This window comes from Sminthopsis crassicaudata, chromosome 5, assembly GCF_048593235.1.
Source record: "Sminthopsis crassicaudata isolate SCR6 chromosome 5, ASM4859323v1, whole genome shotgun sequence".
NCBI lineage: Eukaryota > Metazoa > Chordata > Mammalia > Dasyuromorphia > Dasyuridae > Sminthopsis > Sminthopsis crassicaudata.
This window is the reverse complement of record NC_133621.1, coordinates 116689407-116704648: the sequence shown is the minus strand read 5'-3', so window position 1 is coordinate 116704648 and position 15242 is coordinate 116689407. Positions and strand designations below refer to the sequence as shown.

General features: G+C 36.0%; 1 protein-coding gene across 3 annotated transcripts in view; it reads right to left on the bottom strand.

Annotated features, from left to right (window-relative positions):
* The window catches only part of GRM8 (glutamate metabotropic receptor 8), a 953266-nt gene that overhangs the window by 119439 nt on the left and 818585 nt on the right, over positions 1-15242 (bottom strand). For all 3 annotated transcript variants that reach the window (XM_074268051.1, XM_074268050.1, XM_074268052.1), the window contains exon 9: positions 13629-14564. In XM_074268051.1, the coding sequence (XP_074124152.1) occupies positions 13629-14564 (936 nt within the window). The remainder of the gene's footprint in view (positions 1-13628; positions 14565-15242) is intronic.

Below are 15242 nucleotides of genomic sequence, written 5' to 3'. Positions count from 1 at the left end.
AATAAAGAGGATCTGAAGATAAGATTTGGAAAGAGACAGTAAAGGACTTTAACTCCTGGATACATTTTGGGATTATTGAACTGAACTGAAACTAAGGCTGCCTTCAGAAGCACCCCAAGAAATCTGCTCCCAGAGAAGGACTGTAATTTAGAGAAAGAGAACATCATACCTCCATATTCACTATTCCTCAAATGCATTTTTCATTCATCTGTCTCTGAGAATCTTTCTCTTTCTTTAAGGCTCAATTCAAATGCCACCTCCTCTGTGAAGCATTTCCTGATTGCCATAACTAAAAGATCATACTCCATCTTGTATTTCCTCAGAGGAGATGGTCTTGATCTCTCTTGTGTGCCTATTATCCTTTATCTTCTTTAATATTTATTCGGTATACACATCTTATTAGGCCTTCCAAATCAGGATCTTTATTATTTCATCTTGATATCTTTAGGGTCTTGTTCCTAAGTAGGTCCTAAATAAATGTTTCTTGAATAGGATAGTGTGAATTAATGCACTGTTGGTCAAAACTGCTGTTTGACTCATATAATAGAATTTTAGAGTTGAAATATAGATTAAAGATTGTTTAGTAAAATATTGTCATTTTAAGAATAAGGAAACTGATGTCTAGTGAAGTGATGGGACTTAAGAAAGGTCACACTACCAATACATGGAAAAGAGAAGTTTAGAATCTATCTTAAGGTTATTTTTGACAATCTATCCACCTTTCTTTGTCCTCTGTGGACTTGTATTATATAGAATAGTGCTCTATTTTTAAAAATTACACATTAAATAGTTGCTGTTTTTGCTGTTGTTGTTGTTTCATTTTTTGATACCTGAGTTTTATGAATTATTACAGAGTTTCTTTGATATACTTTGCAGTACCCTTTAAACAGTATCTAAATACTGCTCAGTGGAATCTACAAGCTTATAGCTGCTTTTTTTTTTTTTTTTTTTTTTTTTTTTCTTCTGGGATTGGGAGAGAAGAAGAAACAAAAGCTAGGCATTTGCATGCCTAAATTGGTCAGGAGTTTTGCTTTTTTGTTTTATTTTATTTTTGTAAAATCAATAAAGCTGTTCATTTCAAACAGCATCATTCAGTAGAGTTGTATTAGTTTGTATATGCTTTAGGGACAAAGGTAACAGGGCAAAAGAGACCTACCAAGATGTCCCTTCTTGACAAAGGGATAGATGTCCCTGAACTTACTCCCACAATCACCATGGCAGAGAACCAGGGACACTGTTGCTTCTACTAAGAAAGAACAGAAATCATGCCCTTGGATGCATGCTTGCCATTACCATGAGACCCATATACATATAACCAATGGACTCATTCTTCAGACTTATTAGAGAGAATGACAGTGTAATCACAAAGTGAATAGAAAAATCATAGGGAGAACAACAATATTCTGTAGTCATTGATCTTTTTTGTCTCCATACTTATTTCTGTCTAATAGATAGGCTTATGACACAGATCTAATCCCATTTTCTCTCACATAAAAGAGGCATGAAAGAGCTATTACAATGGAGAAGATGGAGGGTTAGAAGGCAAAGAATAAACCTTATTCTCATCAAAACTGGCTCAAAGAGGAAATAACAGAGGGACTCAGTTGGATAAAGAAATCTCTCTTAGCCTTTAAGGCAATGAAAAAAGAGTAAGCATAATAGGAGGAGGATTAGGGAGGGATAAAACGGTGGGCATATTGAGGAAAGTTGTGATCAGAAGTAAAACACTTGTGAAATGGGAAAGGGTGGGTATTAAGAGAGAAAGGATGATAGTCCTCTATTTCATTAAATATCCATTTGTTCTCCTGAAAGATTATATTCAGTTTTACTTAGTAGATGTTCTTGGTTATAATCCTAACTCCTTTCCCTTCCAGTATATCATATTACAAATCCTGCAGTTCTTTAAAATGGAAGCTGCCAAATCCTGTGCAACCTTCCATAATATTTGAATTCTTTCTTTTGGGCTGTTTGTGCCACTTTCCCCTTGAGGGGGAGGTCTAGAATTTGGCTATGATATTCCCTGGAGTTTTCATTTTGGGAACTCTTTCAGGTCATGATTAGTAGATTCTTGCAATTTATATTTTGCCCTCTGGTTCTAATGTATAAAGACAGGTTTGTTTGTTTTTTTTTAAATGATTTTTTGAAAAATATTGTCCAAGCTCTTAGTCCATTAATTCTTATATATATATATCTCCTGTATCTACTTGTTAGATTGGTTGTTTTCCCTTTGAGAAACTTCATATTTTCTATTTTTTTTTATTTTGTTTTATTTTACCTTCATGTTTCAGAGTAATTATTTTGCCCTTGTTCAATTCTACTTTTTAAGAATTATTTTAAGCTTCAATGAGATATTGTACTTCATTTTCTATTTAGCAAATTCTATTTTAAAGGGAGTTATTTTCCTCAGTAATTTTTTTGTATCACTTTCTCTATGCTACTACTCTTTTCTTCCATGATTTTTTTTTTTTTTTTTTTTTTTTTTTTTTTTTTTTTTTTTGCTGAGGCAATTGGAATTAAGTGACTTGCCCAGCGTCACATAGCCAGAAAGTATTAAAAGTCTGAGGCCACATTTCAACTCAGGTCCTTACTTCAGCACTAGTGTGCTATCCATTGGACCTCCTAGCTGCCCCCCCTTCCATGAATCCCTTACATCATTCTCATTTCTTTTCCTACTTTTTCTTCTATGTCTCTAATGTGTTTGTTTGTTTTTTTAGTTCCTTTTAAATGTTTCCAAGAATTCTTTTTGGCCTATAGTCAAATCACATTTTTCTTTGAGTCTTCACATGTAGCCATTTTGACCTCTTCTAAGGCTAATAATAATAATGCCTTGATACTCCCTATTGTCGTGTTCTTATTTTGGTTGGTTTTCAAGGGATCTCTGGGAGTAGTCTTCATTTCAGTTCAGTAATCACCATGAGATAGCCAGGGGTTAAAGTCCAAATCCTTTATTATCTCTTTCTAAGTCTTGTCTCCTTTCCTGGGGCCCAGTTAGCTTTCTTAAAGGCCTTCAGGAGTCTTGGTTTCAGTGGGGGGAACAGGAGGACAGGCCAGCCACCAGGAGGCTGATGAAGATGGCTCCAAGAGGTTCCAGTGTGCTTGTCTTCTTTAGCTCTCTGTCCAGCTCTCTCAGTCCTGGAGCCTGACTGAAGATCGAATTGAATCTCTCTCCTTGGTTCTGACAGCTTGAGCTCCTGCCCCCAGTCCTTTGTCTTCTCTGCCTCTCTGTCAATGAATGTAGCTGAGGTTCTTAGCTTATATACTCTACATTGTGTATAAACCAATCATTATATCAGTAGGGAACCATTATTTGTTGTAAGATTGAATCAATCATACTGAACTTAGAGAACTATTAAGCACTATGCTAAACTAGATAACCATTGTCTCCTCAATTCCACTTAGTACCTTGTAAGCATCCTTGTTTCAAGTTCAGAACCTTGGCCCATAACACCCTATCGCCATTATAATTTTATAAAATCAAGCTCCTTTTGTTATTTTTGTTTTATTTTGCTCACTTTTTCTTTTTTACTTTTTGTGACTTGATACTTTTATGTGAGAGTTAGACTTTGGTCCTGCACTACCTCAAGCTTTTTTGTATTGGGTCTCTGGCTCTTCCTGCTAGCTTTCCAGTGAAAACTGTAGGATTTAACTGCTTGCTTTCTCTGGGGGATAGGCCTTCTTTCAGGTTTGCATGATAATGGGTGAAGGAGATTCTCCCTATTGGCTTCCTGTGGCTGTGGACTTGAACTGCTGGTCTGCTCCAGACATGGGTCCTTGCTTCTGGGTTGCCAAAGAAACAGAATTCTGGTGGTTGGCCCTGAAGGAGGCAGACCAGCACTGCCCCCAAAGTGGGGCCCTGCTGCTAGTTTTGTTATAGGAACAGGATCTCTGCTTGTAGGTCCCAAGCATATAGTCTCACTGTTGACCAGCCCTGGAGCAGGGCTTTAGTACTGGTCAGCAATGTCACCTTGTTGGTGGCTTGTGCTGGGAGTAAGGTCCCTGGGATGGGGCACTGATGCTGTACTACACAGACTACTTACTTGACTCAGGGGCTTCTGGTTTGCAGGAGGGCAGAGTCTTTGCTGGTGGATTACCCCCAGCTTGAAGCCTTGCTAAAGGCCTCCTGCTGGGAAGTTAGTGGCTGTTGCTGCTACTCTTGGAGCTCTCAACTCTCCCACCCCAGTTAAAAGGACTTTTCCTGTGGGGCTGGTAAGCTGTGTTCCTCATCTTACATCAATTCTGAGGCAGTTTTCTAGTTTTTTTTGGAGGGGAATTTGGGAGAGCTTCAGAGGGATCCTTCCTCACTTTACCATCTTAGCAATAGAAGTCTTCTCACTTCTTCTTGCAGTGACTCAACCTGACAGTAATAAGTGCCTTATAGATCTGGAAATAATAATAAGCAAAATCCTTATACATTATACATACAGACATGCATATTATATATGTATATTTATATACACATATATATATCTATAAATCCATAAAGTTTGCTAATAGTAGAAAATTCAACATGAGATAATATTATATTGTGCATATATGTTATATGTATGATAAAGAATTAATAATAATATATGATCATTTTTGCTAGGCATGAATTAATAGTAAAGATATATAGGTTTATGTTTTGTTTTTTTGTCTTGATTTTTTTTTTTACTTGGGTTTAGATTTAGTGAGTATATAAAATTCTCCAAATCACAACATTTCCACAGCTGAGAATTTAACCTTTTGGTTATCTTTGCAATTAAGCTGAAGTCCTCTTGATATGCAAAATATTTTATAGAAGTTTATTAAACACATAACTTATCTCTTTGGCATTTTTATCATCTTAAAATTTATAAGACTCTTCTCTTCCCCCCGCCCCACCATTAATAAGCATTGCACGTTTTTATTTCTTAGAATCACAGATATAAATATGGAAGGGACCTAAGAGATTTTTAAAATTTTATTCTCCCTTTTTTAAAAGAAGGAAAAAAATTGAGTCACAAGAAGTTTAAGTGTATTTCCTAAGGACATCCGTACAAATGATGGAGTAGGAATTTGAACCCAACTATTCCAATTACAAATGGACCACATTATACCTTCATCCACACTATCTAATAATTGCCATCACAGATCTCTCCAAAACAATTCTCGTTTTCAAAATACAACAAACATTTAAGTACCTATTAGATTCTAAGCAAACTCGGGGGGAGGGAATGTAAGAAGAAGGGGGAAGTGCCTGATAAGGGGCCATGGTGGAGATGCCAAAGAAGTCCAAAACAAATGCATCCAACGGGGCCTTTCCCAGAGACAGCCTGTCTTCTCCTTAAATAAAGGAGAAGTTCATGACACCACCAATCAATCAAAAAGGAGGAGGTTGCTGATAAGAGAAAAGCACCAAGGATGATTATATCAAGCAGGATGATAAACTTTTCCAGTGATAATTTATGATGGAGAGGGGGCCTCCAAAAGTAAGGTTAGTGAGAAATGAGAAGGTTTGACCTGGGATCAAAGACTGACCTGAGATGCTTCTGCATGTAGATGACATTTAGAAAAGGATTTAAATTTAATGCAGGGTAGTTCTCATACGTATTATGAGTTTTGTATTTTTTGATATTTTAAACTTAAATGACTCAAATCAAATTTGATTCATGCATAGAAACCATGATGCAGCAATATCACTGCAATTCTAACCAAATACCTGATATCTAATGTTTTATAGAAAAAATTATAAGCATTACATTAAAAAAACAATGATAGATTTGTATAGTATAATGTTTTTACACATTCATATAATTCAATTAAATGGAATAATTCTACAATTAATCATAAAATTTCATTAACTACAATTTTAAGTAATATATTTTATCATAATATCCCAGAAAAGTTTTTAGTTTATGTGTTCATTATGCCTGCTGCTTTTTTTTAACCTAATTCAATTCAATATGGATTTATTAAAGTGAATGCAACAAATAATTCCCTAGAGTAGAAACTATAGAAACAATGACATTTTTTTAAAAGTCTTCATTTTTAAAGAGATTATTTTCTACTTAAAAAGGGAAGTAAATACAAGAAAATATTAATAGGGAGAAAGCACTAACAACTAGTGAAATCATTAAGGGTTTGTCATAGGAGCTGACAATTAAGTTGAATACGAAGGAGGCTAAGGAAGGACTCTATGGGGCAGAAAAAAGGAGAAATCTTTATTTTCAGGCATGGTAAATGGCTATACAAATTCATGAAGAAACAAGATAAAGTGGTGAGTTTGGGAAACCACAAATAGCCCACTTTGGATGAAAAATAGAATGTGAGGAGAGAAAGCATAAGCAATATGTGGTGACTGTTCACAAGAGGTAGACTAAGATAAATTTTAAATGCCAAACTGAGATGGTTTATTTATTCTAGAAGTGATAGGGAGCCATAGCAACAACTAGAATAGTAGAATTATATGAACAGACTTAATTCAAAACACCCAGGAGTGAAGCTGCAATTTGTCAGTCATAGAATCCAGAGGTTTCTTTGTTGAAGTTTTCACAGGTATCTATCCTTGAGGCAACTTTTAAGTATAGCAGATAATGTTTTTTGAGATTTGATGCATGGAAATATCTTTGGGCCGTTATTGATCATGTGTTCAACTTCAAAAGAGAAAATCTTTCTGCTTTCTCTAACTAGGTTTTCACTAGAGCTATTAGCTTCATCTGGTACAATTATGCAAAACATAGCTGTTTTCAAAATTGGTGAGATGATTTTTATTCACATTGAATTTTTCATCCCTTGATCCTGTACTGCATTATTCCCTCATGGTAATGAAACTCTCAAAGATTTTGCTTAGATGATGGTTAAAATGCAAAGCCATAGAACAATCCTGAATCCAGTTGGGTACCTTGGAATAAAGTGGACTTGGGGTTCTGGAAGGCTAGAATTAAAATGCCTTTTTATTAACTTCCCAAATGTCTCAGGCTTAGTTTCCTCTTCTGTAAATACAATAATAGCACCTATTTCACAAGGTTGTTGTGAAGATCAAACAAAATAATATCTTATGAAGCACTTGGCAAAGCTAAAACACTATATGATGTTAGCTATTCTCATCTTTATCTCAGGAAGAAGCCTCCCTTCTCCCCCCTCCCTGTTGTGACCCTGGATATCTTAGAATCAACTGGAGTCAGGATAAGCAAAAGTCTTTATTCTTGTTCTTTTGGGGTCTCCATTAGGGGAATAGATATAGGACTCTCCCCCCTCTTTTCTCTCTCTCCACTGCCCAGTAAGGAATCCTCCTTCTCCTACTCCACCCAATGATCTCTCCTCCCCTTCCCTGTCCACACCCATAGATCAAGCCAGAACAGAATAGTTAAGTAGGGTCATCCACCAAACATGTTAATAGAGTATTGTCCAATTGGTGATTAGCCTCAAGTGCTAGATTACCTTGCATCTAGGTTAAATACATCAGTTCAGTTCTAGCCCTTTACACCTCCCCCCCCCCACACTCACCTTTTATCATATAAAGAATTCCAATCATCACTAGAAAGTTCTTGTTTTATTTTGCTTTGTTTCCTTTTACAAGCCACATTAAAAAGGGTGAGATATAAAGTGACTATGAAATACTAAAATATTTAAACATAGAACACTCTTTTAATTCAATTCAGCACATGCTAACTAAGCCCTTCCAAATGAGTACTGCTGTTCAAGGTAGCCCTATAGAGAGCCCACAAGCAACTGGATCCAGAATGTAGGCTCTGCCAGTAACTGCACATGAACTTGGGCTTCAGTATCCTATTTAGTAAAATACAGATAATAATACACCTTCTGCCTACCTGGTAAAGCCATTGTAAGGATTAAATGGGAAAATACAAAGTATTCAGTGACTATAAAGTTCTATGTAAATTATAGCTATTATTTAATAATACTATTATGTTTCAAAATACTTCTGGAACTGCTTTTTTAGAATTGATTTATGAGAATTTATATGTAATGAGAAAAAATGAATTTCACTAAATTAGAGTCCCATAATTGGAAGTGACTTAGGAAACCATTCAGCCTACTTCATGGCATTACTAGAAACTCCCTTATATCATATGCTACAAGAAATCATCCAGCCTTTACTTGAAAGCTTCTTCTCTAGGCATAGCCAAGGAAATTAATTTCCTTTTTGTCAGGGGTGGGGAGGGAGTCATTGTTGCTTCTCCAACTTCTACCCACTATGGATTACTCATTCTACCAGACCCCTCTCTGTCCTTTAACCCTTCATGGGAGCCACACACTTAAATATCATTGACTTCAGGGTGAAGCTCTCTAAGGCTAAACAAAACAAATCTCATCCTTCTTAGCCTTTTAGATACTTGGTGTGTTCTCACCCATCCAAAGCCTGCTCTACTCCACCTCTAGGCTGAACAACCTTACTTTCTTTAGCTGATTTTTCATAGAACATCCTTTCCAAGCTCTTTACTCTCCTAAAAAAAATTTTTTCCCCTCCTAGATGAAATCCAACTCATCAATCTCCTTCCCAAGGTATGATGCTCAGAAATGAACACTGATTCAGATAGATTCTGCCAAGAACAAATCTTCCTTATTTTAGACATTTTCCCTCTCAGTTAAGCCTTTCCTTACAAAAGCTTTGTTTTGGCTATTATATCACCCTTTGGTGATGACTCTGATACATATTGACTCTGATGAGACATGTCCTTTGGCAAGTTTCTAAGACCATAAATTAGAGTGATGGTGTGAATGTGCATTGATCAAGAGACTTTATATAGGAGTTCCCTATACTAAATCTTATATCCAATGACTTTCCCCTATTGATTCAAATTGACTGTGAAACCCATTAAACTCCCAGGTATATCAACTGTTTTGCTTATATTAAATCTTCTTTATTTATACATGATGAAATTCAAATCACATCTATATTCTCTGTATTTCCCTTTTTCTATGTCTTTCTCCCTTTGTGTCTCGCCTTCTCTGTCTGACTATATATCTCTCTGCCTGTCTCTTGTCTGTATATCTATCTCTGTGTCTCCCTGAGACTGTCTCTTTTTCTTTCTGTTGTCTTTCATTCTGTGTCTGTGTCTGTCTTTATATTTTGTATTTAATTCTTCTGTATTTAATTTATCTATTCCCTGTTCCCCTCTCCCACTTCCAAATTAAAAGCCCCCCCCCCCCTTTTTTTTTCTCTTTTGCACGTCTGAACCTTTCCAAGATACTGGTTAGCTTTCTTTCTTAATGACCAGGCTTTAAACCAAAACCAATTTGATTCTCATTGGCCACCAATCAGTCCTAGATTAAACCTCATTTGGTCAAGTTGGATAAGTGATTTGTTCAAGAACTGGTACTATATCAAGACTTTATTCCATTTCTTCACTCAAACCACAGATTGACTCAGATTGAATGTAAATAGCATCATTTCTGCTTTGGCCAGAAACCCTGAGGGTCTTCCTCTCTCAGATTCACTCATTCCTTCATTCATTTATTTAGATTTTTTTACGAAGTGGAAGATGCTTTGCCTCAATTTTGCCTCATTTGCTACCTAACCTTAATTACTGAATGAGTACAGCACACTAAAACCTGTTGAGGACCTTAACTTTAAAAGGCCAAGTATCCCATTGCTTCTAGGGCCATCTTCAGTTGTCCTAATCTATATCTGGCCAGATGGACCCAGATAGCTCTGGAGGAGAGAAGGAGGCAGGAGATCTTACACAGCCTCCTTTACTTAAATCCAATCCACTTGCATGTCATGGCATCATCTTCATGATGTCATGGTCTTCTTTGAGAAGTAAGGATAAACAACAACAAAAATCATCACTGCTATTCCCAGTTGTGAGATCACCCCTGACTTCTTACTCTTTCATAGAATACACCAGGGACCAGAATATATATTCATTTGTATGCTGATTATCTGCTGTTAAATTGATTAATATTGACAACATATTGGCTAAGCCAGACAATGCAAATCACTCTACGTCAAATAATTAACAAAATGAACAAACATGTTAGAATTGAAAAGCACTTTAAAGAACATCTAAAGATCATTTTGTCAATAAGATAAAGGAGGCTTAGAGAAGTGATAGAATTCTTCCAGGGTCATGTAAAAACTTTTTAGATGAAAAGGGGTCATAAGTGGAAAAAGCTTAAGAATGCTTGCTTTAGACTATGTTAAGGGATGATAGAGATGAATCAAAATTGATAAAATGCATTTAGAGTTATTTTTAAATGTATATATTTTTTGTCATCCCTTTGTTTGAGGAACAAAAGAAAAAAACAAGACCATCCTGAAGGATTCTGAATACTCTCTCAGAATAACAGTGATTAAGGGCCTTAGGCAGAGAAGAGTATTAGGTGGGAAGTTTGAAAGCATAGTTGTTGTTTTTTTGAATCACATCTAATTTTATTATATTAAGCACCTCAGGAGAAGAGCCTTAACTATCTTATAACTTTGGCACCTTGATGTATAACTGGTCCAAGTCTGAGCAAACCCTGTTTCTAGCTAAATAATTTAAAGACTTGATAATCTACTACCAAAGTTCCTGGTACTCTCTCTCTTATTCATCTCTTTAGTCATTTCTTCATTCAACCAAATTGTATGTGTAAAAAAATTGTATGTTCCAATTAACATGTTTTATAATAGCTGTCTTCAGCAAAGTTCTGTATTAGCTAAGGAAGAAAAGGCAATCCTACATTCTGACTCTTCCTCTCCATCTCCATCTCCATCTTCCTTTCTTGATTTCTCTGTCTCTAACTCTGCCTCTATCTCTCTCTGTTCCTATTTTTGTCTCTGTCTCAAATAACAACCACTTTAGTTACTTATTAAAAAAAAAAAAACTTTCATAGCATGTTTGAACTACTATGATGAAGTCTAGAGGCTTACTCTAGAGATGCATATTATTTACTAAAAACAAAATAAAACAAAACAAAAAAAAATACCTTACAAGAAGAAACTGAATAACAAAACCATCTTATTAGCATTTTAATTTTCCCATTTTTCTCCTGGAAGTTACTATGTAAAAATTAAGAGTAGCCTATAATTTCAAAAATAGAAGAAAAAATTGGAAAAAAATTCACATTAAGTATTCAAATCCTGGAGATTTTAACTGTTTTTAAATGTTCATTTTTCTATAATGTAGGAAAGTAAATTACTTATTATTGAATTTTTTTGTTATTGCAGAGTTATGTAAGCAGGGAGCTATTCTTCAGCTCAGATAAAGGTGACTTACTGCTTAAGATGAAGTCTATGATGATAGAATTTAGAGCTGGAAGGGATCTTAGGGATAAGAGAATCATCTAGAGTTAGAAGGACCTTAGAAATTACGCAATTCAGAGGTTCTTAACCTGGGATCCATGGACTTATTCTGTATAATGTGTTAGGGCATATTATATAACATATATATGTGTGTGTGTGTATATACACACATATATATATATATGTATGTATATATGTGTGTGTGCATATATAAAATGAATATTTATATATATATATATATGTGTGTGTGTGTGTCTATATCTAGAAAAGAAATTGACAAAACACACCAGTAGGGTGCCAAGAAAACCCCAAATGGGATCGTGAAGAATTGGATATATTTGTGTGTGTGTTGTGTGAATACATATATGTATATAAAATTTGTCTTTATATATATGAACATATATAATCAAGGTAATATGGTACCAGAATGAACAAATAAGTAAAAGTTCAGAATTAATATAACATATACTTATATATTTATATTATATATGTGTGTATGTCAATTACTAGTTCAATCTTGCTGCTTTCCTCTATAATCCTATGTTTTATATTTTATGCTTTTAAAAGCATATGTCCATGTGACTTGCCAGAATATGAAGGGTGCTTGACACACAAAAAGATTAAGAATTACGTTGTAGTACAATGTTTTCTTTTCATAAAAGAGAAAATTAAGGACCCCGGCATTTAATTATTTGATTAAAATTACTATCTTTCAGGTCCAGCCTGAATTTGAACTCAGTTCCTTTGACTCCAAAACTAGCATTTCCATTAAAGCATACTTCCTTCTCAAGCAATAGGTAAACATACATTCATAATGTCTAAAATTTTAAAAAGGAATGAGAGAGAATAACTGAATGAGAGAGAGAGAGAAAACACTAAAATTGATAAGTGATTTGTTCAAGAACTGGTAACTGTACCAAGACTTAATTCCATTTCTTCACTCAAACTACAGATAATTTCCAATACTTTCTTTGAAAGCCACATTTTGCCACAGCTATCATCAAAAACTTGCTATATAAGGAAATACATGTGCACAATTTATACCAAATACAATTCTGTCTCACACATTTCTCTCCTAAATCAAACACAGAAACTTAGATCAAATATAGGGCTTTTTGTTTTTGTTTGTTTTTGTTTTTTTTACTACTTTTTATTTGAGAGGTCAGAATGATTGTGCTTTGCTTTCCTCCTCCACAATATCACCCAAGTCATAGATAGTGGATCCACAGTTGGTTTGACCTATTCACAGCAAGCTTGCTTAAGTCATTTTTTTTTCCTTATAAGAATATGGTTGAAGTTAACAAAGATCTAATAAAAAATGACAACTCATAGCAATGAGCTCTCAGTGCCCCCATCTAGCTAGTTTTCTAAATTAGCTGGGACTTAAGAGTCCTGCAGAGTCTCACTTTAAAGGTTGCTAAAGAAGCATTAATTGGCCCCAGGATGTTCTTCTACTTGTTTATAACTTTTAATAGTGGAAAGAACAATTTTATAGCTGTTTAATTTAAAGGAACAATTTACTAAAGGAATAACTATCATAGGGAGATATTCTATGTCTGGTTTTTTTTTAATGATGTTCTACTTTCAAACTGGACACCTAAATTTATTTTCTATGAACATGTAATTATTTCGTTCCAGCAGTGTAATTATTATTTTTTAAACTGTGAATTTCTTTTCTAGAGTTGTTGGGAGAAAAGTGGGAAAAAGAAAAAAAATTTAGTTTCGGCTCCTCTCAAGGTAGGTTGAATTAGGAAGCTTAGCTCCTGATATAGTACAAACCCTTGAATATCCCACTTGCTTTATCATCTTTTCTTTCCTCTTTTCCTTTTCCTTCTTTTTATCTTACCAAATGCCTACAGTTGCCTACTGAAAGAAATGAGAATGAAAAGCAGGAAGAAAGAAAATCCATCTCAGTTTTTTTCCCCCACACTGCATCCTCACCCTGTTCTCTTAATGAGACAAGGAAAAGGAAGTACAATAATTATCAGTGCCACCATCACCACCAGTGTAAACGAGTCTCCCCACTGACTTCAGAAATGCAAAAGAAGAAACTTTTGCTTAAAGTAGGACATGTCTGGGATTTAATGAATTTGCAGTTACTTCTTACTCTTCCCTCCTCCCAGTGTTAATTCGGAAGAGCACAGTTACTTTAGAGAGAGAGGCCTGGGGAGAGGATTGCAGAAGGTATAATCTATCAGTTCTCTAGTCTTCCCCACAAGAAAGTACATTTCACTATTCTTCATGGAAATCTTGCTTATCTCACTCACTTTTCAGGGCGCGGTGACCCTGAAAGATACACATAATCTTAAGTAGCATGAAGTGAAGGACCATGAAAGAATATAAATGAGTTTAGGAAATGCAAGCGAGTATGGCCACGGAAGAGAAGAGAAGGCAAACACTTGGTGATTCAGTGTATCCCACTTACCTTTTCTGCTGACTGTGCTGTACCAAAAAAGATGGGGATAAAAGCTAACCAAATGATGCAGGTGGTATACATTGTAAATCCAATGGGTTTCGCTTCATTGAAGGTCTCTGGGACACCTCTGGTTTTAATGGCATAAACAGTACACGTGACCATCAAGAGGATACTGTATCCAAGCGAACAAATAAGCGACAGGTCAGAAATGTCACATTTGAGCACCCCTCTGGCGTTCTCGGGATCCTGTGTCCTCTGCTCGCCATAGTCAATGATGATGTGTGGCGGGTCCACAGCAAACCAGACAAAGACCCCCAGAAGCTGCAGCGAGATGAGGCTGAAGGTGATCACCAACTGGGACGCTGGGCTTATAAACTTGGGAGCTGTGACGGACTTCTTTCCTTGTTCAAATATCCGATGGATTCTGTTGGTTTTGGTCAGGAGGGCCGCATAACTGAAACACATGCCCAGCCCCAGAAAGATGCGCCGGAAGGAGCAGATGATTGTGTCGGGTGCAGCGATCATTAAAAAAGTGATCGAGTAACAGAGGAAGATTCCCGTCAAGAGCACGTAGCTCAGCTCCCGTCCAGAGGCCCTTACGATGGGAGTGTCATTGTAACGGACAAAAGTCATGATGACAAAGGTGGTGGCGATGATTCCCAGGATAGCAATGAACACGGGCACTACTGCCCAGGGAGAATGCCATTCCAGTTTGATGATGGGAATGAGCTGGCAGCCTGTGCGGTTTATGTTGGGTCTTTGATCCAAAGGGCAAAGTTCACAGGTCAGCTCATCCACCTGGTAGTGATAACCTTCACACCTCTCACAATGCCAGCAGCAGGGGACTCCTTTGACTGTTTTCTTCCTTTCCCCAGGCTTGCATGGCAGACTGCAGACAGATGCTGGATGAGTATGCTCTCTATTAGCCCACTGCATGTCTTCTACCTGTAGGTATAAAAAATTAATGAGCCTTCCATTTTTCCCCCATTTATAATATCCTAATCCTAGCCACAGGTTTGTAATAAATCACTCTGGGCTGACAGCACAAATACAGTTTACCATAATAAGAAACCAGTTTCTTTCCCTTATATTGACTTTATGAAAGTGTTAAATGATTGTGTCCAATAAATCACTTGTGTCATCAGCCTGATGAGTGTCATTAGTTTCCATTTACTCCTCAGCTGCTGACCAATCTGACGTGTGGAGAAAGCTTTATCTACTAGGATGATGTTTTAAACAAAAAAAAATTAGTCCCACAGAAAGAAGTTTCGGGAGCTTATCACATGCACCTAGGTGACAGAAGTTCTGAAATACTTAATTAGGAGATAAATGCATATACATAAAGAATAAATTCTGTAACTATATTTTGGAAACACAAAGCACATAGTGTCCCAGCTTCAAAAAGAAGTATTCAAAGAAGGATCTCTTAACTTTGGGCATTTTTAAAGTCCCTTCTAGCCACAAAGGCAGCTAACTTTTCTACCTGTTATCAAAACACTAATTTCCCACCTCTGCATCTCACCTCTATGAAACTAATATGATGTTATGCTGATATCAAGGGATTTTAACCCTTTCATCACTATTTTTGCAGGTTAGAATAGTATATATTATATTACTGCATAT